The sequence below is a fragment of the Nipponia nippon genome, unplaced genomic scaffold, assembly GCF_047370975.1.
Source record: "Nipponia nippon isolate SJK-2023a ecotype South Korea unplaced genomic scaffold, ASM4737097v1 scaffold_7, whole genome shotgun sequence".
NCBI classification, from domain to species: domain Eukaryota; kingdom Metazoa; phylum Chordata; class Aves; order Pelecaniformes; family Threskiornithidae; genus Nipponia; species Nipponia nippon.
In genome coordinates, this window is record NW_028262391.1 from 32,132,624 (window position 1) to 32,158,557 (window position 25,934).

A 25,934-nucleotide genomic window follows, 5' to 3' on the forward strand; every position below is an offset into this window, starting at 1 on the left:
GAACTTAGGACACCTTTATATATTTAGAAGTCGTAGTCATTTTTAGACACTTTAAAAACAAATATATTCGAGATAAGTGTAAGTTATACAGACTGTTTAAAGGCACACTTTAGCATTTTTTTTGAACACACAAGCTTCCACTCCACATTGAACTCTTTCTACCTAGCATCATTTTAGGAGCATTAATTAGACATCTAAAGTCTGCAGTCCACAGAAGTCAAAGCTGAAAGTAATGATCAGCTGCAAGATTACTCTGAAGGCATGCAGCCTTAGAAATATACAATTTCAACCAAGCAAAAAAGCAATGCTGCAAGCATCTACCACTAGCCCTTTATTATCTTCCACTAAAACTAATACATGAAGGAATAACTACTATCAACTTTATAGCAAGTCTTTGGACAGGTGATGCAACTGCTACAGAAGGGAACTCACCTCATCTACAGACATGGTTGGATGTGGTGGATGGTTGTAAATACGCTGGAAGTAGCTGTTTGCCTCATCATCTATTTCTTTGCTAAAGTGCTGATTAGCCTCTGGCCACACCTGAGATAAGTCAGCTGTTAAAAAAAGGGAAGAGGTATCATGCTCAGAACAACTTCAGGCAATCAGGATTTCATCTAGTCCTTTTCAACTCTTCCACCAACCCATACAAAATCTGCTAGTTCTCCTGAAAAGCAGGGTATTTAATGTCTCTAGTAGACAGGAACTGTTATTTAAAAATGTGTTTTCAATGTTATATTTATGCAAAAGAACTGAATCCTAAGATAGAATTAACCTCATACTGTCATATTCCTAGAACCCATTGCATCCCAAGCTAACTGACGCCTGAACTAAATGAATGCAAAACAGACTAGAATAAAGCATGCTACACAACACTAACATGCAGACAAACTTTCACACAAACTTTCAGGCCAGCCAGTGAGCTTCAACCAAGTTTATACTGAATGCTCAAGCCCAAAAATATAAACCAGTGGTCACTACAGCCACCTCTACCGTACATATGTAGAGATCAGTAACTTTCCTTTTATGGAGGAGCTATCAAAGCAGACTGAGATACGTAGTAACAGCAATGCTGAAGGTTTAGCATATGGCTATGCTTCCTAAAGGCAACATTTGATTGCTTAAACATGTCATTGTGAGCATACTTCAGAGGCATAAATGAGTTAAGGATAATGGCTCAGTGTTAGGGACTAAATTATTCCTTCCAAAAACCACACTCCCACCAACTTATGTTAGTCTTATTTCTTTCCAATGTTGCAGTCTAATTCACTGCTTCACCTGTCAAGTTCTCTGCTGCAACAGGACCTTACCCAGGTAGCTTTGTTTAACCTTGTTACAAACAAAACAAAAAACACCCTCTTACCAGATGCATACAATTCTCTGTGAAGAGCAGGACAACACTTTTGTTCAAAACACAGCGTGACAAAAAGGGACACAGAAACACACTGTTCATGCAAATCTGTAACACGTTCTATTTTTACACTAACAGCTTTTTTTAATCCCGCCCCCTCCGGGCCACTTGGCAAGCTTTTAGTATAGAAGTTTAGAAGCACCTTTTTCAGACTAATGGCATAATACAAGAGCCACATTTTTAACATTTACCACCTACAGATCCAAGCCTCCCCTGAAGGAAACGCAGATTAACTGCAGACCACAGTCACACTTCACAGCCACAGACAACACTACCACTTACAAGGTTTCATCTTACTCTGCTGGAATGTAGGCTGGTTCAGTCCAGATGTGCTCAGCTTCCTTTGCACGAATGGGTCATTGTTCACCGCAGGAAGGCCCAGGGCTCCAGTTCCTATGCCAGTCAGGCTACCCGTAGTAAGACCACCTACTGAAAAGCAAACAACTGGTCATCTCAGTCACACCCTTCACAGTATGCACTTATCACTCCCAGCACTTGCCATTTCCAAGAACTCAGAGCTATAGAGCTTCTTAACTATCCAATATCAAGCAGGTTTATCTCAAGCAGTTCCTCAATTCTGTCCCAATCTAAAAGAACGCTGCTAAAAATCTGTCAAAACACTCACCTTCTTGACTCTCAAATTTTTTTACCTATTGCAGCTGCAACAGTCTGAAGTGCTGTTTCAGCAGTGACCTAGGAGCGAGGACTGTGTAAATTCCCTCCCACAGAACACAGCTGTTTGTCCAGTATTTCCAAGCATAGCAATAACAGTGCCTTAGCTCTGATACGTCAAAAATACAAACCGCTCCACCCAGATAGCAGTACCTGGAAGCTGTGAAGAGAGTCCTCCAATGCCACTGAAACCTGTTGTCTGGTTTTGGGTTGAAAGCGGGGGGAATGCTTTTGCTGGTGACTGAGGAGTACTGAATGCAGAGCCCAAGTTTGGAGGGAAGCCTTGCATGCTCTGGGTATGAGGAGCAGCTGAGCCGCCTAAACTAAGAGATGCCATTCCTGCAAGTGAGTCGATCTGAATGAAGAAAGGAAGATTATACACAGACATCCATAAACTGCAATCAAGCTGACTTTTGGCAGGTTTTGTATAAAGGCAGCTACATATAAAAACATTCCTAAAAAGAGTTTTTTTCCATGGTTACTTTAACTTCTGAAGTAATCCAGATCACCCCAAAAGATCAGTTTGTCTACAAAATGAGATTTCACTTTTTCTTCTATAATCCCATAAAAGCCTATTCTATCAGAGGTTTTACAGAAAGGTTGATTGTTCAATAGTCTCTAGTTAAGTGCAATGCAACAGGAAATGCTTATAATAAGTGGTGTGTAGATTTTTATACTAGAGCAGTTTACGCTCTGCTGTTTGCGACCTCAGACTCATCCCAAGACTTACAAAGGCTATTTCATATCTAGCTTACAGAGTATTTTTGACTGTCTGAAGGATCCCATTAAGTCTACTTTTCACAGCTAAATACCTGAATGCAGTCTTCCAACAAAAAGCATTAAGACCTAGGTGATGAGTAGGAGGGAAGGCACTATACCAGTTGACAAAGCAATAAATTAAGAGCTCCTGACTAGGAACAGCAGAAAACCATGTTATCTACCCAAAAGATAGCATGGCTACAGACTAACACCTGCTGCTCTATTTGTTCACATCACTTATCTGCAGCAGGTTGCCAAGATATTTGGTACATTTGATGAGCAACTTCAATACAGTAACAATTTACAAGGAAACTGCTCTCTGTATTTAGTTTACGTAATCTACCAATGCTTCAGACATTCTTAGATGCTGAATTGTCACTACTTCTTGTGGCAAAGTTTTTACCATTTTAAAATCTGCCATTGAATGTAATTGCTAGAAGCAAAACCTGTCTGTAATGTGTCGCTCCCAGAGGAGGAAGGGATGATGAGTGGCAGGGAGTAACTTAAATGTACCTTGTTTTTAAAAGAGCAGTTCAGTTGAGAGCTGAAGAGCCCCAGTTATAACAAGTCCTTACGCTCTAGCACTGTTGCTTGGCCCGTGAAGCTACAAACAAGACACATCAGGTTCAAAGGCAGTGCTTAATTCTCAAAAGTCTTAGTAAATTTTAGCACTTTAAAAGAAACCCTCAGTTATTTTAAATAAACCAAGTCTCTATCCCTCTTCAGTGCTCCCATTCTGCTATGCCTCAGTTACTTCTTACAGACATTTGTGAAGTGAAAGACAGTTCTGAACTATAACTCTCAGGCATTATTCTGTAGTTATAAGTTATCTAGACATGCAAACATAAAAACTAAGGGAGCCAGATGATGTTTTACTTAGTCCTGCTGAAAGAGCTCAAATAGTGCAGTGGAACTAATGCTAAATCAACACCACCTTCTAAAAATGCAGCACATTATTTGTCTACCTGTACAGGAGAGATGGCATCCAAGCTGCTAGCACTGGGTGGGCGTCCTTTTGGCATGACTCCAGGTGGTGGCTGTCTGGCCTTGTTCATGACATTACTGCAGTTAGCTACCATGGTGAGGATCGTCTCTGACAGCTCCTGAGAAACACTTCTAGAACAGAGAAGTAGGATAGTGAGCCATGTAACATTCATGAAACTAAGACCCCTAATTAATTTGGTTTTCCTACAGAAACTGGGGCCACATTACACTAATAGAAGTTGCAAAGCAATCCCAGCAGAAGCTACATTTTGTTATTTGCGAATCTTGCATTAGAGCAAGTCCCAAGAGAAACGACTATATTTTGATAGAAAATTTTAAACTGTAGTTTTAAAAATTCATCTCCAAATATTCCTTTGCTTTCAATAATTCAAATACTGTTTTACAGTTACCCCAGCAGGTATTGACTTACAGAAAGCTGGGTTCTGTACCTACATGGCTCCAACAGTCCTTGGAAGAACAGACTATCTATAACAGTCTTTGTCTGTTGTTGTCCACATTATGGGCTATATACAGCTCTGCCTCATGAATTGTAACACACTAACTGTGATACTATGATCCTTTGTTCAAATCTGCTCCTGAAGGCTCCTTTCTGTCACCAGACTTCACCATTCATGATTATTCCCATTCTGAATCTCATTACACACAAGGTCTCTCCAAAAGAGGAGATACAACATGACTAAAGCTTGGGCTACACACTCAAAGACAAAAAAGGATGAGAAGTAAATACCACCACCTGCTTCACTAAAATTCATCTGTCTGTAAACTAAAAGACATGCTTCACGCACTAACATTAAAACAAAACAGAGACAGGAAGCCTAACTATTCAAGGAAATTATAATCAAAAGCCAACAGAAAACTCAAACTTAGCATGAAGTCATTGCACAACTGAGAGCAGTCAGTACCTCTTTCCAAAGTATTCCATGTCTGACTGCCACGTTCCCAAACTGGAAGGAAAGCCAGCTCTGCTGCTGACATACCTAACCACACACATACCAACACAACACCAACATTCTCCTTTTGGAAAATACAGCCAATTATTTACAGCTTTCCTGAACTTTAGTTCTACCTTTTTGGTGAGGACAGCTAAAGCAGCAGATTGCTTCCTGTAATGGTGCAACCACACCAACACAGCTTTTTTGCTTTGTTAACTTTGTCTGGAGGTTCCTCATTTTAACTCAATTTTTACAACTGCACAGCTTTTGGGATGAGGGGAAAAAGAAAGGAGGAACCATCCTGACAATTAAGGCAGGAAAACAAAGTGCACATCAGCCTTCAGCTTTGGCAAGTATCCCATTACAGGCTACACAGAGTTAAGGGCTTCCAGTTGTTCTCCAAAGCCAAGATCCACTATGAAGTGTGGGTAAAAGCTCACCCAAGACAGACAGGGGAATCTGGGGAGATACCATGGGTGAGCAGGGCAGCAAACACTATCAACTGTTTCACAAGCTGATCTCTTTAAATGCTTTAACATATTCCCACCAGGGCCTAGTGTCAAAGACTTTAAAGGGAAGGGGCTTGAGGAGTGTGTATCAAAAAGCAATCGGAAACCTACCTTCAAAAAAAAAACCAAACCAAAGGGATTTCTGTTTTGAGAAAGTGCAACCATACCTGAAGACAGAGCTTTAAGCACGGCACATGGTAGGCTCAGTATCTGCAATATGTATTTGCCTACACCCCAATGCCACAGTCTCAGAAATCTCAACATTTAAATGTATGTATGACCAATTAACCAGCAGCACAGTTTTTTCTGATGCAGGAGGCATTCCAAGCTCACGCAGCACTGCAGCTAACCAGGGAACAGGACTGGAGACTGAAGAGCTGAGTTCACACATGGTTACCACCCTCAATCTTTTGCCTTCCCCTTTTTTTGTAGCAGTTAAATTTGCAGTCTTTATGCTTAAATACTACAGCACACTTGAGTAAAACAAATTCCAATCTGCTGTAGATAGATAATATGGCAGCCCACAGTGAAGACTAAGACACGCTTACAATCCTAGAGTTTGATACTTACAGTGACCAGTTAGGCCATTCTTGCTTTGGAGCAAACAACTAACATTATGTCTTGCCATCCAGACACAATGAAGGTTAACATTTTATCATATCAAAAGACACACTGCTGTATCAAGATGCAAACATCACAATATTTTTAGATAGTGCAAAACTGCAGGTTTTCACAAAAAAAACCAACCTGCATTTGAGGTAAACGATGTGAAGAAGTAGGTGAGCATAATTTGATAACTAGATCTTAAAGAAAACGTTCATATTTTTCAAGTTCTGTGTAAAAATATATTCAGGCATCTAACCTAATCGGTACCATTCCCAGAAGATAACTCGGGGAAAGCTGCAGAAAGGAGAACTTTGAAACATGAGTAAGGACGAGAGCCAGGGACCACAGTCAGCCAGCTCTAGAGGAACAAAACTGTCAGCTTAAGAGACGCTTCAGCTTGCTAGAATAACAAGTTCACCTCTCTTGCCTTTTTTTTAAACCCATTTTTACAAAGCAAGGAAAGGGCTCTTAATTCCCCTAGGAACAGGTAGCCAGAAGCCTCCTCTCTTCTTAAGGTAGGGACTGAGAAGGAATGACCGCTCCCCATGCTGACACACATGGACTGTGCTGGACGAAACTGCATGGAAGAGGCACTGCTGCCCCTCTCAACTCACTGCAGCTCCTTGAGGGGAGGACTCCTCATAAGCAGTTTGTTAACAAATCACATGCTTGGTCAGCCTGTGGTGCCTGCAATCACCCTGACTTAATTTTTAAAACACTCAGTAATAAAAGGAACACTTATCTCTTTTTGAAGCCTCACTGCTACATGATGCCACAACTACAGTGCTCACCAGCGATAAACAAGTTGCACCAAAAATAAAGAGTCTCAGAACATGCACGGTCCTGCTGGCTAAGAAAAGTGTCTCCCTGGACACAAAACAGGACAAGAAATAGCTACAGCCTAATTAAAGAGCAGGCTCCTAAATCAACAGATTTAGGAGATGGTAGACTTCAGCTAGTGAAGTGGAACTACCCTCCCAGACGTATTTAATATTTACAGCAATTTTATTCTTCTACTCTTTACAACGCCTGCTTCCATTCGTGACTGAAACCTAAGCTAATCAAAGCGATTCCTTCATGAAAGAAATCCAAGCATTTTCTTTTTAAAGCTCAAAGAGAATAACTAATGGAAAATGACTGCAAGTAGGTCACATTCTTGCACAAAAGGGAATACAAGTAGCTATAAAAAGAAACCAAAAGCTGAGAGAATTGTGCTAGTAGAGAACTAGTGGCTTTTGGAATTAATTGAATAAATAAAACTTGGTAACACATTGAGATTCAGAACACAGTAACATTAGATGCAAGTCAAGCCTATAGTTAACTATTAAATCTCTGAAATCTGGACACGGTAGCATGGAAAATAATAAGTGTAAGTTAATTTGTGAACTATAGCCTCAGAAGATGGACTGAAAAGATGGCTGTTATTTTTCAACTTGAAGTGCAAGAGGTGTACTAGACCATTATATTTCAGAAACAATATTTCAACAGCATTTTGAAGTTTAATTGCACAGGTACCAGTAGAAATCAGGAGAATTCTTTCTCCTAAAAATCTTACAGGTACCTCAGAGGTACCCTTACAGGTAGCCTTCCAGTTCAAATACCCATCGTGACAATTCTGTGTTGATACTCATTTCCTAGCATCTACATGAGAGCCAGGAATCATCCTGGGTACCTTTAAAGATGTTTCTTCTATGTTTCAAAACAACACTGGCTAAGCCAAGTGACAATATAAGCCTTAGATCAGGTAACATGCATTCGGACATGCCATCCTCTTTTGGTGTCAAAATTTAACACCAAAACTAGCACCATCTCCAGCTTTCAGCCTCTCTGGCTCATATGTCACACTATGCTACATGCAGTTATCTTTGAAATATTGCTGCAGTTAAATACCATCTTGATCTGACAGCATTAAGAAGTGACATCACAAATATTTTACAAGTCATTTTTACTAAATGTGAACACAGTATTTAAAAACTGATTTGTCCAATTTCAGTTTCCATTAGCCTTTCTGTAGTCTACCCCTCCCTCTAGCAGATACAACAGCTCTCTAGGACCCACACTTTTTTCTTCTGGACTTCAGCTAAACAATCTGATCTGCAAAAAGATCTTAGATTTTTCTTCCTTTGACTACTTTGAGACTGTCTCAAAGACAACAGAAGCTACACATCTAGTTTCAGTCTCAATTACATGACCATCACCACTTACCACGTCTCCTACACACAAGGACTGCATTAGCCTTTTCTGCTAGGGTAGTAACCACACACAGAGCCATTTGCTTCATGCAATCACAAAATCCTTTATGCAGTCACTGTTTTCCAAGATGCTGTCCCATTCTGTAGTTATGGCCTGTATTCCTTTTTGTCCAAATTACAGCCCTGTATCTAGCCATTAACAACCCAGGATCTGACTAACCAGTCATCCCCCAGTTACCAAGATCACCTCATCTGTTGGAGTATAAAGACAAGAACACTCTTTCAAGCTCTTGTGACCTAGCCTACAACTGAAGTTTCAGTGGAAAATTAAACATACTACTGAATCTATCCCTGAAAGCTTATATACACTCATTAACACCATTCTCCGTGTGAAATTCCAAATCAGCTGTGACCATGTGCCAGCAAACAAGCTGCAAACAGATTAAACATTCAATGTAAGCAATACAATCCTTACCCAGCACAAGCTTGCAGACATGCCAACATAGTCGCCAAGGTTTCTGGAGGAAGCTGAGCACTTTTGGGCTGATCTTTTTCTGGAGCAAGGCCACCCAGGATAGATGGACATCTTCTCTTTAAGAAAGTCATACAGGCCTGGATGAAGGGCTCCTGAGGAAAAAATGTTATCTTAATCTCCCAAACTGCATCCAAGCCCCTATTTCAAACTTGGCAATTGCACCGTGGAAAGAATTGCACTAAGCTATTATAGTTCAGTGAAAACGTTGAACTATCAGACCATGGACACTTTCCACAACTTTAAAGCTACTTATAAAATTGTTAAAGTGACTTAAGTTAGTCACTGATAGAGTGCAGAAATAAAAAGAAAAATCCTGCTTTACCCCATGCTCCCGAATTTTATCTGTGAGCCATTTGTCAAGTTTGAGGTATTCCCGTCGAGAGGCAAGTGCAGCAAGGTCAATAACAAAGGCAAATGGAGTACCATTTAGCAGCATTGACAAGGCCTAAAGAAAAAAAATCAGAAGACTACTAGTGAAGACACAAGGATACCCTTTCTCCTTTCTTTTCTTTCTAATCCCCATATACTTTTTAGCAAAGAAGTCTTGCGATCACATGCTGCTATGCTTTCTTTGTCAACAAAAAGACTGGTACTATCAGCTTCACTTACTTATAGCTCACTCATGAGACAAATAAGCAAGAGCTCTCGTTTGAAATCATGACCCTACCTTCTTTGAAGCGACCTTGTGCTGACAGTTTTAAATTCCTCTATATGAAAATCCACCAGCAAGTGGCTGAGAGCTACCAAGGTGATATTACAACAGAATTAATCAGAAGAGTCTAGCATCTCCCTGCAAACAGACCACCACCCTTTCAGAGCCACTTTGAATATATCTGCTCAAAATGTTCATCTTTGAACACAGTAACTGCTACAAAACTGACTTCAGGCAGCAGCTGGTGCTCTTGCACTTTGAGACACGCAATTATTTTGCATATACCTTTAGGAAGCCATAAAGGCCTCAAAGAAGTCAGTCACAACTTCCAGTCTCTCTTCTGAATGTGTAAACAACTGAAAAGTAGTATTCTTAGGAAATCTCCATTCCATTAAGCTTAGCAGTGCCACCTTCACACAAATATCTGAAGGATATTTTCTACATTCCCATTTCAATGGTATTCAAGGTTAAAACAGTCAAAGCTCTTTCTGCATTTACAGTACGTTCACATAGCAAGCAGTTCTATTACACTGCTTCCCAAGTTACTTTTCAGCTAAGTCATGATAACTAACTCTACTGCAAACACCAAGTAAAATGTCTTGGGTTCACAACTAGGCAGGCTAGAAAGCATCTGTAGTCAGATACCACAACTCAGCTGAAGAACACTTAAAGCTACAGAAACATAGGCTGGGTTTTGGTTTTGTTTGGGTTTTTTTTGGTTGGTTTTTCTTTTTTTTTTTTAAGATGAGGTACAGCAGCAACAACTGAACTCAGACATGCTTAAACAAAGTAATCCTTACTAAATTAGTCACATCTAAGTTAAGCTTAGGCTTTGTTAAAAGATGAGCAAGTCTGCATAAGACACCAGACAGAAAATAATGGCAGTGTTTTGCAAAACTCACCTTCAAGTCTTGCGCCACATCAAGAATACGTGACAATTTTGCCTGGTCATACTGCTCCCCTCTCATGTACCATTCTGCCATTGCATGCATGATAAGCTGACGAATCGAAGGAGACTGACCCTAAGGAGAATTAAATTAGGACTGTACTTCATGCCTCTAGGAAAAGGATCAACTACATGAACTACTAGGATATTCTACCTCTAAAGCTTAACATGCAAACATATTTGCTCTTTAGCTTCAGAACTTAGCTTCTGAGTTGGGCTCTTTTTGTGCAATAATGAACTATCCAGGAGCTACAACTAAAGGATGTAACATGACCATGAATGCTAAGTATGTATATCCCCATCTCCTTCCCACCACTGTACAGGTCTAATTCCTCTCCATTGTAGAGAAATTGCTTTCGGAATATGCAAATCATTTATAAAACATTATGCCTGACATGATGTCCTGAAGTGAGAATTGCAACATCACGCCTTAACATGGAAAACACAGTATCTAGCTCTTTGCTTACACAGGGGCAATCTTAAACTACTACACAACTAAGATTTTGACGGCAGCAAGAGTTTTGTGCTTAAGGGTTCCCTCATCTGGGGCAGTGAAACATCCTCAAGTTGTGGAATGGCACTATGTCACACAGCAGCCATCATTTTGAACTTTATTCTGAAGCCTACCCTGCGGAAAAATTGCATATTCTGCCATTTCAAAGCCTTACGCAAAAAGCACATCACTTCTATGCTACCCCCCATTCTTCAATTTAAAGACTTATCAAGAAAAATAAAACATTCACAGCACTTCAGCTAGCAAATAGCCATAATTTTGCAGTGAATGTGGACCAAGACCTCAGAGGTCAAGCTTCTTATCATTAACTCTACTTTACTTGAACAGGGCAAGATGTTTCCTAATGCAGGTTCCCTCCCACCCCAGAGGCTTCCTCTGCCTTAAGGTTTTTCTCATGGCTCCTATTTGTTTAGCTACCAGTGGACACAATGATGAAGGCCATACCAAAAGGCAAATCCATAAAAGCCTATTTGTTTGCCCCTTAAAAGCATGGGATTTGCATACACAGTTACCCTGTCTCTACATAGAAGCTCTCCTTGAAAGAGGTCAGCATTCAGTCCTAAGCTTTCAGAAAACATCCTAGACCCTTAAAACTTACAGTATAAGTAGTTTCTTTATACCTAGAATAGCCTCCATCTTTTAGCAAGTAGAATGGAGATTATTTTGGTTTAAACCTCCCTACCTCTTACTGCTTCAAGTTTCTACACTTTCAATGTGTGAGGCTGAGCGTTTGGTGGGGGGGTTGTTGCTGTTGTAAGGTTTTTGGTGTTCTTTTGTTTTTTTAAAAATCAAACTTTGGTCAACTTTGGTTAACTGAAGAGTTAAAAAAAAAAGTCAAACTTAACTTTGGTCTCTCTACTTTTCCAAGAATATTTTCTCAGTGGACATGATTTCTTTGTTCTGAATATATTTCCCCAAAGAAAATCAAATCAAAACAGTTTGCTTCAAGACAGGGAGGAGACAACTTGTATTACTTTGCATAAACCACTGATAATTGACCTCTTGAATTTTAAATTACCCAGTTCATAAACCAATACAAGCATTGCTGTTCTAACTGTTCAACTCATTTAACAAGCTTTCCGTTACATGAACGGACTACAGGCACACTCCAGTGAAAATACTTACCTGTCCATGCCATGCATAGTGCAAAATGATGGCAGAGTTGGGATGGTTGCCAAGGAAAATTGGCATGAGTGTGGAGATGAGTTCATGGCGCAAGGTATGCCAGGACGTGTTGATCTGCAATAAGGCCAATACCAACATATCTGGGCAATGCTTGATAGGAAAACTGAAGAGCTGCTTAACCTGCTCATACTGTCCCACTTCTGCCAATCGTAACAGAGATTCAATCAAATCCAGGCTCTTCCTAACAGAAGAAAAACAAATAGATACCCCCCCAAAAGTTACAAAGTAGTTAGCTTACAGGGTCCTGGATTCAAGCATTTTGTAGCAACAACTGTAAGACGATATAAAGCAATGCCCACTGCAAACAACCTCATATTGCAGCTCTTATCACACACAATTAAGCCTACAAGACCATTATTAACCATGAAAAACAACTCCCTCCCTCCCCCCCCCCCTTTTTTTTTAACAAACCAATTAAAGAGCTTAAGAGCTTCTGATTCTGTTAGGTAAGAGGGAGAATTGGAAGCTGATGTTGAAAAAATTCACTTGGATAATTTAACTTGAAACATACTTCCAGAAATGGAATATACTTTTTTAAACACCTCCGAGTCCCTGTCTGTGAAACTTAGTGAAGATATTCTACTTGTTTTGTCTGCTTTACAGACAAGTAATCATTGCCACCTTCCCCAGTTTAGCCATATTCCCCATCCTCCAATTCCCCATTTTGGGCCATACAATGGAAATAGAAGCAAATACCTTCACTGAAATCAGCTACACAGGTATATCAAAAGAAGGGGTGTAAAGGTCAGCTCAGAAAGTCACACTAGTCAGCTTTATGCAGTAACTCAGGAATAGCGCTATGAATTTACTATTTAAATCCCAGGACTTTTCATATAAGTAGAGCAAGTTTCTCTAATGTCATCCTGGGAAAGACAGATTTAAGTTCATACCTCCTCTATCCCCTCCTCTCAGCTCACAGTATCTGCCAAAATACATCAGCAGAAATTCTCCAGACAACCAGAAGACTCCAATAAAAGCAAGAACTGGCAGTACATTTTCAGATATTATGGAATTACATAGGAAGTTCTGATATGAGAACTTTCACCAACCAAACATGGAACAAATACTAATGGCTGATCTATTGGGATGTACACACAGCTACAAATAAATCTGGTTGCATGAAAATAAAGCCACATTTGACCAGACAAGTAACCTCACTCTAAATCTAGGTAAAAAAAGCAGTTGAGAGCAGGTTTACCATGTAGCAATTTCTCGATTGTCATCCTCTGGTGGTGCTTTCAGGATGTCTGTGGCAACAGTATGACAAGGGTAGTCAGCAAAACAGAAGATGTCAGGGTTTATGAGGGAATGTTGAATGAAGGAGAGCTGGAATAAAAGACATCAAAAATAGTTTAGATATTTAGAGTTTCAGGTTCCTTCCACTTTATCAACTGCCACATTTCTGAGAACAATGCAAACCAACAAAGCAGTAGAGATGAGCCAAGATTTATCATCAACGCTTTTCACATAAGACTGAACCTCACACTTCTCCTCCCAGGATTTCTGAAAGTGGCAGATACAGGTGTGCTGAGGGTACTTGTTTGCACAAAGCTGTAGCCTTTTCGTGTAACCAGGTAAAAACCTCAAAGCACAGCCATGCAGCAACAGTTCCACACTCAGCTGCATTACACATCAGAACTCTGCTAAAACCAAAGGTGTTGTCACACATGTATAGCAAGTGACCATCTCCCAAACAATGCAGACACTGTTCAATTACCAGACTGTACTTCAGTAACATACCTGAGGCCTATGCCTTACAGGCCAAGTTTTCAAATGTGGCTTGTCTAAAAATTCACATTACCAATCCACATTTGCCATTCAAGAAATCCAGGAACTTCTCAAGTGTTGTACAGATACAGCAGAAACGTTGGTAAACCTACCTGGCCCTCCGCGTGCTTCCAAGGTCTGTATATGGCATTAACTGGAAAAACTTCGATGCCCAGCCCTCTCTGGATGCCAAACACTACAATATGCAGGCCCTTGCTGTCACGAATCTGAAATCCTGGATGGTCCAATTCATAGGTTACTACTTTGAAGTCCAGGCTAGGATTCTGCAACCAGAAAAACAAGAGTAGTCAGCCTTGAACATTACAATCTTCAGTACTGTGTTGTAAGAAGCACTCTTCATCAGTGTTTTATCCAGCTTAACATCCACCTGACTTTTAGTTGAAGGCATGGTTTTTGTTTTAAAAACCAAGATTTGGAGAGCTGTGAGAACTTGATATAAGTTAATGTTTGAAACTAGCCTGTGAGACCGCACTTGCCCCAGTACTACAGGCAGTAGCTGTCTATTCTTCCAAATGTTTCATTAACAAGTCTTCAAAAAAAAACCCAAAAACACACGCAAACACATAGCTGCTTTCTTAGCATGCTAACTCATTCTTTTTGTAGGCTTCCATATGCCCTCCAATAAAAGGCAGAAGGGTCTGACCCGCTGGCAAGAAGAACTTGCTTTTCCTTTTGAAGAATGTATGCTGCAAGTACTTGCAAAGCACCTATTAGATTTTCAGCCATAGTGTGAAACCATAAGGATGAGGGAGCTTGGAGGGAACTATGGCTGTTGTGGAAGGCAGACCATTCATTTCAGAAATAGGTGAGCACCAAAGACAAAGCTAATTCCAAGGTTTAGAAAAATGGAACAGTGACTCCTGTATAGATTAGAGGGAACATACAGGAAAAAAAAATCACCCAATATAAAGGCAGGCAAAGGAAATGGTACTCATGTTACACTGAGTTAATTACAAGAATTGGTGCTTATAAAGTGGTGGAAAAGTTTTCTTATTTCTGAAGCGTCATCATACACAAGAAGCATTTAGAGTTTTGGAATGAGTAGCTACAAAAATATTTTGTTTCATTTTCATCACTAATGCCTACAGTGAGAAGCTTTTCTAAACAAGGTGCCTGAAGCACAAAACTTTCCACTGTCAGAAATAAGTTCAAACACAAAAACCCTCAGAGAACACATGCTGGAGTATGTGGGAGCAGTGTGGAATAAATCTCAAGTTGCACCCAAGTTAGCAATTCAGGCAGCTTTTATTTCCCACAACTCCTCAAAATATTCTTGTTCACGAAGAAAAAAACACCAATCATTTAAGTACAGCAGTGCAATTACATTAATAAGATTCAAAGCCATTCAGGCTGCTAGGAGCTTAAAAAGCTTTATATTCACACTGAGACATGACCTTCTTTCAGATATTGTGCACAAAAGACCAAGATGCTCACAAAACTTACCAGCTCTTTAAGAACATCAATTAAGACCTCCACATTCCAGGTATGGGCTTGTGCTCCATCACTTTTATCTTTCCCGTCACTCCAAATCCCACTGCCAGGAGCCGAAATAGACTGCAAGTTAAATACACTCAATCAAATACTAGTTCAAAATAAAGCAGTCTGAAAAGCCACTAGCTACAGAACTCCCTGCACTATGAAGGTAAGCAGAAGTTCAGACCAGTAATGACACCAGTTGCACACTTCTGAGAATCTTTCATTAAAGAATACATTATAGACATTTACAGCAGAACAGTTAGAAGTACAAGTGTTGAATAATAAAAGCAATTCTTAAATTACTAGAGGCTAGCATTTTAACTTCTCATTTTCTGCTGATTAAAATACATACAATCCCCACCCCAGTAGGCCACTCACTTGTAATGGAATACCATCCGTCAACCCTGAATGAGTTCGAGCCATCATCCCCAAAACCCTGGCAACCTGGGCAGCCGTGACTTCCCGAACACCAAACTGCATGATTATGTTGCGACATTCTTCAACACTAAGATGCAATAAAACAGAGATATCTTAACACGAAAGCAGGTTTCACTGTGGCACAACTTAAGACAGACCAAAACAAGACCTGTGAATACAGTTGGGACAGCACACAGATTGTTGGGAGAAACTAACTGCAGACTGTAAAATATGACCATTCACTCAACTTCAGTTATGTTAGTCAAATGATCCAACATAACAAAATTCCAGGACAAGCAAGAAAAGAAATTCAGTAGAAAGTCCTTGCAATTATTTCCATGAAACATACTGTGCCATGTATTCAGTTCAAAGCTAGGTTTACTTAAGTGACAGTGAGGGATGTTTCACAGCATATGCTCTGTCAAAGTGAAAGCACAGGGTTTTCTGTTAAGAGCACTTCCATGTATTGACCTGTGACAGAGCTTCAAAGGCTGAAGTTTTCTGCTAGCTAAAAGTTAAATAAAGGCTCTGAGAATGCACGTTTCAAAATGACATGCAGTGTTCAAAAGGTAAGCTGTGAAGGTATGCCTTTTAGCCTGATGCAAGCGATGGCATTTCTGCTCAGAGGTCACTAGCAAAAACCTTCAAGGAGCCAAAAGAACAAACAATGAGCAGATGCTTAAGTTCAAATTTTAGAACTGAAGGCTTTTTTTTCAATTTTTGTTTCACTTTGGGAACACTTCACAGTTGGGCCAACAAGATTTACACAGCATCACTGTAGATCAAAAAAATGCTTATTAACAGGCATACGTTAGCAAAGGAAATGATTTTCAGTATCTTCCAACACATTTACATTGTGTTTCCTTACTTCACTATTTAAACAGAAACTTATGTTAGTATCTTTGAGATTTGATCACCTCCCCAAAGTAATCAATAGTCTTTCTTTCAAAATACAGAATCATTTACTTCTCTTAGCTTATGCTTTGTAAGTGACTCTTCCTTGGGAAAAAAAAAAACCAAACACATTAGGTTCCTACTGAGGGCTAAGACTAAGGCCCCCTTCAAAACCAGCCACACACTTGCAGGCTCCTGTTATCACTACCAGCATTAGATCACTACCCTAAATCCTTAAAAACCACATTCAAAAATTGAGCTGTGTTTGTGCAGATAGCAGATATACAGCAGGAAATAAACCTTTAATATATTCAAATTTACTCTTCAATAGACAGCTTCTTCTCCTTCCACTTTTCTAGTAACTATTCCAATTCACACATGTCTATAAACAAACAGCCCACGTAAGGCAGTACTTGTGCTAGGCACGATAAGCAAAGATCTTAGTCCTGCTCACACCACTCCTGCAAACCCACACAGCTCTATGGATGACAGCCCCTTCCACAGAGCTCCTGCAAGTCAACAGAGCTGCCCATCTAACATTTCAGGCTGGGAACAGAGAGCAAGAATACAGAACACTACTGAAGAGGTGGGTAATGCATGTCTACGAACACACACACAAACCCAGGGCAAGTTTAAGACAGATAGAATTTATGCCTACGTAGCCACTTTGGGTTTACTTACAAAAAGGGTGATGGTCAAATTCTTATAAAACCCTCACAAGGGATTTGAATACCTTTACCTAGCACTTCTTACCATCACAAAATCCTACCCAATCTCAACAGACATGCTATACGCATTAGAAGCAAAATATAAAACAGGAATCAAAACAAATGACCTCATAATACTTAATGAGGTTCTAGTTATTTTAGTATTTTAAGTGCTCCTTTTGCCTCAAAAAAACAAGAAAGAAAACCACCGCCACCCAAGATGCTTGAAAATTACATTTTCCTACAAACCTTGTACAAAAGCCATAGCCAACTTCTTGCATGAAATCTGCCAGAGAACTCTCCATCATGGTTTTGGCTATCCCTCCAGAATCAGGCAGGATCCTGTCCATTAGAATGTCCCGTTTTTCAGGGTATAGAAGTGGTGCAAGCACCACAGGGCAACGCTCCTGGGGAAAATCTAAAGGCAAGAGTAACAAAAAAGTGTCAGAAACCACAGAACACCAGTTGCATGCAAGTGACTATTCAAAGTAACTTGACTGCTGTGCTAGAGCTTCCCTGCTGCTGCAGAAATCAAGGGGGCAGTTACGCAGCATTCCTACCTCCCAGTTCTCTACTGGCACTTGGATATTCCTAGAGAACAAGAATGTAGAATAGTCCAGGTTCATACAGGTTCACTGCAGCTGCCCAAAGGGCTAGCAGCTGCGCTGGTGGTAAGTTTAGAACTAGATTGTCACTAACAGCAGTCATCCAAAAAAAGCACAGAGCAGGAAACAATACAGCAGTAAAGCAAAAGCCTCTCCTCCAAATCAGGAAGTATTAGGAAACAAAGGAGCTGCTATTGAGCCTAAGAAGTCTAGCAAATCTAAACCAGGCACTTGGGCATGGAAAGAGAGCATGCTTCCTTCCAGGGAAGCAAAGTTTAAGGGACACACAGTAATGAGAGGATCAGATGTGTTGGTGGGCATTTTGCTCACAGTGGAAAGCAGCAAAGACACCTTAGGGATGGGCCTTCCCGAGACAGCATTATCTTTAACATGATGCATAATGCCTCCATACCCTTTGAGGCCATTCAGAGAAGAATGCCCCATTTCCCACAGCAAAGCGAGAGGAATTGCAGAAGCTAATACACTTATCTTCATTAAAGGAAGCATGAAATAAGAAGTTACACTTAAATAAAACAAACATTTTGCTCTTCTATAAAGGGTGCCTTCCTCTAGGTCTGTGCAGAACCAAGGAGTGGGCTGAGTTAAATTCAGTTAGCTTTGAGTCCAAATCCTCCTTATTCTGATGGGTTTACAGCAAACATTGTTGTTTCAGAAAGGAAGAGACTAACAGTTCACAGCCTAATGATAACATCCCCTGCCATCATACAAGAACCATGGTAGCTTCCAGAAAATGAACTAGAGTTTTAGTGTTTCCTCATAGACCTGCACCCAATATATATATATAAAAGCAACCCAGTGCTTAAGATCCACCTATCTGAAATGGCAACGTATGTTCCTTACACTGTAAGGAGTTCAAGTTTTTCAACTGCAGTGCACTGAGTTGCTTTAGTTAAATCCACAAATACCATCCCACACAAGCAAGCAAACACAGACTTGAATACCCCTTACTTAATGCTTATTTATCACAATTAGAAAAAACCCCAACTGAGGCCACATTGCTGCTCTTTGAAAGAAAAACAGTACATTATGGCCCAATGCCAGAAGAGTGGTATTTTTGTCAGTTTAGAGTTACAAAAATTTACTGAGTTCTACCTCACCAAGCTCCCCACCATTTCAGCAGCAGTCTGCACTGACAGTAAGTTACAAAAATCCATTTCAAAGTTTGCATTTAGTCAGGCTTCCAGAACATCACCACACTTACCTCTACGTAATGTTTTAAGGAAAGCGTCAATCTGTTCCTGTCCTACCCCAAAGGCTCCCTTCTGCCCAAAAAGGAGATGGGAGAGGAGAAGGTGCAGGACCTCTATTGCAATATCTTGGAAGCCACCTTCTTGATTTCCACTGACGTCCGCGTCAATGTAAGAGCGCAAAAGATCCGGGAGTTTCTGTTTGATAAACTGGGCAGCTTTTGAAAACAAAAGAGGCTAGAGTCAAAACCTGAAATTTCTCTTTAATATGAAGACTTTTTTTAGCTAGGTCTTGTTCTCTTAATCTGAGTTTGTTTACCACAAGCCACAACAGTTCAGATTTAAATAAAAGTCTCATAATCCATACCCCAGAACTCAAATATTAACGAACAACTAAAAGGCAAGATACCACAGTACCTCAATTTGATTCATTATCTAGCAAGTCATTCCTGGAAGGGACCCCCAACTTCATGTAAGACAAGATGACTGTGCTATCTATTGCCCCTCTCAAAATAGTGTTAGACTTCAACAGCGCTACTGATTGCAAGGTCTTGCATTACTCAGGTCACACAGGCACACATCCATCCATCTAGAAAGCCCACTGCTTAAAAAGAAAAACAGTGTCCCTGCTGCAGTACTTTGGAAGCTTCACTTACCAAAACCTCGTAGATCTGAGCTGAAAGAGTTCAGTAAAGCGAGACCAAAAATCACCTACAAACAAGAACAAAGATCATAGTAAGGGGACATCATCCTTTCTAACAAGCTTAGTCAAAAAAACATTAAAATATTTTTTAACTAAATATTCACCTACCTCTTGAACTTTACTTAATTTGATGACTTTACTCAATTGGGCAAATAAATGGGGTGAAGGCTTTAGACTCTGAAACAGGCAAGAAGAGTTAAATGTAAGTTATTATATGATTAGTCTCATTTGTAACGTGGCAGGCTATCTAGAGTCCATTTGCAGGTCTGGAATATTAGTAACTATTCTGCTGTAGGTTAACACAAAGCTTATATGGCTAAACAAAGCATCTTTGGAACTATTTTTGGATACATCTAAACTAAAAGTTTCTTCCACATATCCCACTCTCACTATTAAACCCGCATCATGGCTTCCATATTGAAAGAAACAGGAATGCTGATGATTTATTTTGGTTCTGGCTGCCACAAACAAGCCATAAAGTACTAACATTAGATTAAGCTTTAAAATTAGTTTGCAATCATTCTGAGTGATTGAATAACTTGCTCAGTTTAACAAAAAATCCCCAACTTCTGGGCAAGCTCCATGTTTGAAGACTTTAGTACAACAAATCTTAGCCATAAAAAAAAAAAAACCAGAAAAAAGACAAGAGAAAACCAGCTGGTTTCCTACAGACCAGTTCACTGCAGTTTGATGAGAGGATCCCCTTCAAGAAGCATACAAACCTTCTGATAGTGCAATGGATTGTCAATGGCGTAGGACAGCGTCGAGATGAAGTTTGGTTTTGTAATCAGCGACGCACACTCCTGGATCAGAAATTGAGTCTGAAAAGACCAAGATAACTTGAACACTCGTATTTTTTTGTAACAGGACAATAAAACAAAACTTCTACTGCTCACTGTGTGCAGTAAAACTAAACAAAGATAAGGTGCTTAAGTCTTGTTAATAAAAATTTGGGCACTTACATTAACTAGCTTCTTTTCATTCAAGTTTTCTTTAGGTTTAGTTTGGTTTTTAAGACTGAGAAAGCAATCAAACATTCCCCATCATGTGTGCAGCATTTCATTTTCTGTAAGCATCCTCACACATTGCAATAGACAATTTAAGAATATTTGATTGCTGTTTATGAGCTAGAGTCTGCGGCAAAGGATGCCTTGCTTAAGGATGAAAACACTCCCGAGAACAGACATAGCCAGCACCAGAAGTGCCAGTTAGTGGATTTGGGTTAAGTTTTAAAAGACAAAAGGCTTTCAAATTCTATGATTCTATGAAATAGAGCACTGCATGTGGCAGAAAGAGCAACTGTACTGAAGCTATCTGTTTTTCCAGATCAAGGGACCGTTAAGAGTCAGATATCAACAATTTGCTGTCTTCTGACTTGAGGACTGGCAAAAAGTGCTTGCAATTGAAAGGCTGTATACCAGAAAAGTTTGCTTGAAGCTACTACCTCTAACCTGCCTTTGTGCTTAGAATGGATCAAATCCTATTGCAGATTTTTAACAACCAAAACTAATAAGCAGATGCCTCAGTGCAAACTTTACCTGATGGAAATCTTTGCCACTGCTTTTACCATCGCCACTGAAATCCACGTGCGAGAATAGACAGCGTAGTAAATGCCTGTCTGCCTCGGGACCGTGCCTATTCACAATCTGAAAAAAAATCCAGAAACCAACTTGGTAGCAAACAGTCATTACAGAGCAAAATCTGGGTCTAGTACTGTGGATACAGCAGTACTTCTAGCGGTTAAGTCATCTACAGTTTCAACAAAACTGCTAAGAATGTTCCTTTTTAATCAGTAATGTAGAAACAAAGTCATGAACCCTATCTGCAAATGAAAAGTATAAACTAAGAGACAAAGAATCTAGACACAAGTCATTGACACGGAAGCCATGCATTTAATGGGTAGTATTCTTAAAAAGCTAAGTAAAAATGGGTTTTCAAGTCACCTAAAGGATGATTTCAAGCTTCTCTGCCAAAGTAACCCAAAATCCACAGTGTCATGGCCTCACTTTTCCCCATTTCTTCCCACAGCTATGGTACTTAACTCCACAAGAGTACAGCCTTGGGACAGCGTGCACCTCTGTGCTATGCCTATGTAGCAGGCATTTATCCCAGAGATAAGCAACCATACAGCATCTCCACTGATCTTGCAGGCAGCTTCTATGTTGTCTCCTGGTCATGACTGACTTGGCTGCCATTACTCCACAGTCTTTTAAGACATAAAGGCAATACTATACAAGAAGTGTTTCCTGCCATCTAAAGAAACAAGTTCATCTCAAACTTGCTCATTAGCAAGCTTTAAAATCAAATACCACATGCTGAACACCTGCAGCTGAGACCTTTTACCAAGTCTTTCCCCTGTCATTAGAGCTCATTCAACTGAATTCTGTACCTCAGTCATAAGTAGATGATCTGCATTTGTTAATTTGCAACACCTATCACTCATTACTAAATCTTAACAACACTATTACATTTTTGTTAGTATCCCCCATCATTTACCTTAATTTTAGCTCCTGGCTACAGACCAGCTCATCAGCTTGTTGTTTGAAGTACCTTCAAGTTGTTTCAGTGTTTATTCATTTCTTTGAACCTCATCTAACTGGACAGCATTACTTGGTTTTAATGAAATTCATCCTGGCAGAAGTTTGAAGTCACTTAATTACCACTAGCTTGCTTCTTTTGTCCAAATAGTAGCAGCTAACATCAAATCCAACCTTCATCTATTGGCAAAAAATTTGCCATTGTTTCACCCTTTCTAGCTGCAGGACAGACACAATGTGTGCCAGTGCAAACCAGCAGCTCTGCCCATGCTCCAACTGGCTCCACCATCCCACAGCTTCACCCAGTCATAAATATCCTTGTTTGCCGGTAGCTTCTTTGTGCAAAAAGACAAACAGCATTGCTTTAGGCTGTGTCTGCTCCAGCTCTGCTGTTTCTGATTGTTCTCATCTCAATTCTTCTACCATTATCTGACACTATGCTTCCCTTTCCCTCACAGCCTGCTTATTCCAGTGGCTGCCAAGTTTTGTTCTAGCTGGAAAGAAACATCCAAGTCCAATATAGCTCTGCTTCTTGACCAGAGGCTAGAGTATATGCGCTTATGAGATGTCAGTCCAGAGTAAATAGCCCACTTCAGTTATGTTGACAGCGCTGTCTTTGAAGGCAGCCACCCCCCATGATTAGGTAGCAAGATGCTCAGATTGGTGCAAAAGGTAACAAAACTGAATTGACAGCAAGTTCCACTAGTTAGCTCGGGCTTCGCAAAACAGGCAATTCATTTAGGCAATCCCAATTAAATATGTAGATTTAGATGTGATAACAAAACTGGAATGAAGCTGGATCAAACTCCTAGGGAGCTATCTGGTGCTGTGACCAAGATGAATTCATCAAAGCAGATGGATACAGAAGAAAACTGTACATACTAAACCATCAATACAACCTCTCTGCATCAGAATTAGATTGCTTCCTTGCATAAAAGTAACTTCACGAGGTTAATAATTTAAAAATTTAACATATGGGGAGGAGGGGAAGAGAAGGATAGAAGTTCAGTGCAGCATTGTTCAGCTCTAACTACATTCACATAAAAGCTTTTCCAGGAAACAGGGAATGAGAACTGCCAGTTTTCCTGTAGAAAGAGCTGAAAGAAACCTTCATATTGGCAGCCTTCATACACATTCACAAGACAGTGTACCCAATTATAAAACAGTCTGTAAAGACTGACTTTTTTTTTAACCATGAGGGTGACCAAGCACTGGCACAGGCTGCCCAGACAGGTTGTGGAGTCTCCATCCACGGAGGTACTCCAAAGCTGTCTGGACATATTCCTGGGTAACCAGCTCCAGGTGACTCTGAGCAGGAGGTTGGACCAGATGCCCTCCAGAGGTCCCTTCCAACCTCAACCAGTCTGTGATGCAGGATAAAGTTTGACCCACCCATATTTGCAGTTATCATACAGAGACAAGTTGGATTTTGTTTAGGCAAACACAGGGTTAGATCAAAAAATAACTCAGCTTTTCTAGATTCGGAAAGTTTTGCTTTCTTAGATGAATCTGTCCACAAAGCCCTTCCCTCCTCCCCAACCAGGCTCTCTTTACTACTAATTCAGGAAAGGGAGACCACAAAAACTCATTTCAGAGGAAGCCATTCTTTAGAATTTGTCTCTCTGACAAATGCATAAAACATTGGTGGTTTTTTTTTAATATCCATTCTATTTTTCAAAGCAGTCTTAAAGCATCACCTATGATAAATGACTACTGAAAGTATGTTTAAGCAGAAATTAGTTCCTCAAGCTTTGCCACCGTTATGCTTCTGAGTGATATATCTAAATGCGAGTATCATTTTGGTCAGTTGTGACAAGAACAACTCCAAGTATGGTTTTCCACATACTCCGTATGCTTAGATATAAGCTTTGTAAAATTGAATGCATTATGCCAAAAATTTACACCAAGAAGCACATTGTGAGACAAAGTTAGAGCATGCACATATAATCTCTTCAGCTATCTAAGGAAAAATTGTACTAGCAATCACAAAGTAAAGTAATATCAGGAAGTTTAAAAAAAAAAAAGAGGCAAGGGAACATGGAGATTTTAGGAATTCAGACTTGAAATCCTAGATCTGTCTTATAAGCAAACATACACAAAACAGCCACTTCCACAGACCAGTTTCCAGTCTCTCAACACAGTGAGTCTAAGAGGCCTGCTGTGAAGGGTAAGGAACAATCTGTCCCCGCTTTTGAGATCTATATTCCAACTGAGTGGCAGATCAACCATATCTTCTCCAAAAATCAAAGAAACGCTTATTATCCTTTACGTAAGTGTTCATGACAGATCTGCAAGTCATGCCTCAGTCACACCTTGCTGCAAAAATCATCTGTTGAAACCAATACTGATTGAAAGGACAGCACGATCTCGGATGAGGCCCCTGCAACTACTGAACTTGCAAAAAACATGGGAACTTTTGTAAAGTTACAAGAGATGTATTCCATCTCCATGGTTTACAAGATCATTTTAAGCAGTGAATACTGATGAAATCACCCCCTCTCATCTCAAGATAAGTAAAGAAGTCAGCTGTTACCAGAAACTCACTGTGCTTAAGCCCTCTGGCCTCCTAATCTGATTGAAATCACTGCAGAACTGCACTAGTGTAAGAAAAAAAGTTAACTGTCCCAGCTGTCTGCTGGGAACTGAACTAAACCAGTTTCTAAAACTGGCTCAGTAGCATTCACTTCTTCCTAAGCACTCCTCTGTGGATAATGCAGTCCATCCTGCTAGTCAGAGCTATTTTTAAAAGGGTCAGTTAAACTAGAATTCTTGCCCAGATCTTAGATATTTGGGTTTCAGACCACAGTTACTCTGCCTGCCTTCTGAAAACCCAAGAAAGTCAGCCTGGCTTCACCACCAAGCTGTACTTCATCAAAAGAGCAGCAAAAACCTTCCATCCAAGGTAAGTGACAGCATTCAGATATAAGTAACCATGTACTCATGCTTTCAGTGCAACAACTCTGAACAGTAAATGTCTATGTTCTCCTCCCTCCCCCAACCAATAATGTCCTATGGAATTTCCAAAAGTTGAAAGACTTAACCTGAAGGAGTTAGGAAAGCTTTGCATACCACACTCCAAGAGCAGCAGTTAATCCTAATATTCCACTACAAAGTTAATACTGGTCTCAGCTCTGAGCTGCTGTATTCCATGACCTGACAGATGAAACCAATAGGAACATCAGAGATGCAAGCTGCAATTCTCACCACCACAGAAACAGTACACAGTGACGCACACGAGAGCACTGTGGAGTACAATTCAAATGGGAAGAGAAACTCCATTTGACACTCCCGTTTTTTCTTTCCAAAATTTCTTTTGTAGCATCATTAGTTTACTTACATGCTGTATTTCCTGCTGGCTGGCTCGGTAGTTTTTCTTGGTTAAATTGTCCACCAGGTAGCTGATTTGAGACAAGGCCAGCGAGAGCGAGTCAAGATTCATTGCTGGTTGGGGCGGAAGCAGGCGGCCGAGCCCGGCGCAAAATCACCATTATTCCCCTTTAGTCACCTCAGAGACAGGTTAATTTTTTTTTCCCCCAATTAGCCTGTATTTGGTTCTGTGTTACTTTCTTCAGCTCTTCTTTCTCAGTTGTCTTCCTCTGTTCTGAAACATGGCACCTGAAAGACAATATTGCATTAGATTTAAGTTCTGTAGCAACTTCAGAGCTACGTTCTAGGCACTGC

At 40.1% G+C, this 25,934-nt stretch overlaps 1 protein-coding gene and 1 non-coding gene across 13 annotated transcripts in view; both read right to left on the reverse strand.

Annotated features, from left to right (window-relative positions):
• CNOT1 (CCR4-NOT transcription complex subunit 1) overlaps window positions 1–25,934 on the reverse strand; it is a 60,408-nt gene that overhangs the window by 27,943 nt on the left and 6,531 nt on the right. For 7 of the 12 annotated variants that reach the window (XM_087739147.1, XM_087739148.1, XM_087739151.1 and 4 more), the window contains 19 exons: window positions 25,591–25,868; window positions 21,255–21,362; window positions 20,439–20,537; window positions 19,825–19,893; window positions 19,670–19,724; window positions 19,028–19,231; window positions 17,450–17,618; window positions 15,561–15,687; window positions 15,150–15,260; window positions 13,799–13,969; window positions 13,117–13,244; window positions 11,859–12,099; window positions 10,176–10,295; window positions 8,944–9,066; window positions 8,562–8,713; window positions 3,808–3,958; window positions 2,237–2,438; window positions 1,694–1,840; window positions 433–557 (listed from right to left, as the gene is read on the reverse strand). In XM_087739147.1, the coding sequence (XP_087595273.1) occupies window positions 433–557; window positions 1,694–1,840; window positions 2,237–2,438; window positions 3,808–3,958; window positions 8,562–8,713; window positions 8,944–9,066; window positions 10,176–10,295; window positions 11,859–12,099; window positions 13,117–13,244; window positions 13,799–13,969; window positions 15,150–15,260; window positions 15,561–15,687; window positions 17,450–17,618; window positions 19,028–19,231; window positions 19,670–19,724; window positions 19,825–19,893; window positions 20,439–20,537; window positions 21,255–21,362; window positions 25,591–25,692 (2,604 nt within the window). In that variant the 5' untranslated portion in view covers window positions 25,693–25,868. The remainder of the gene's footprint in view (window positions 1–432; window positions 558–1,693; window positions 1,841–2,236; window positions 2,439–3,807; window positions 3,959–8,561; window positions 8,714–8,943; window positions 9,067–10,175; window positions 10,296–11,858; window positions 12,100–13,116; window positions 13,245–13,798; window positions 13,970–15,149; window positions 15,261–15,560; window positions 15,688–17,449; window positions 17,619–19,027; window positions 19,232–19,669; window positions 19,725–19,824; window positions 19,894–20,438; window positions 20,538–21,254; window positions 21,363–25,590; window positions 25,869–25,934) is intronic. The other 5 variants (XM_087739152.1, XM_087739158.1, XM_087739154.1 and 2 more) reach the window with 3 other exon arrangements.
• On the reverse strand, window positions 3,348–3,483 carry LOC148050976 (small nucleolar RNA SNORA50). Its single transcript, XR_015700825.1, has one exon. It is a non-coding gene; the product is annotated as a small nucleolar RNA SNORA50 (small nucleolar RNA).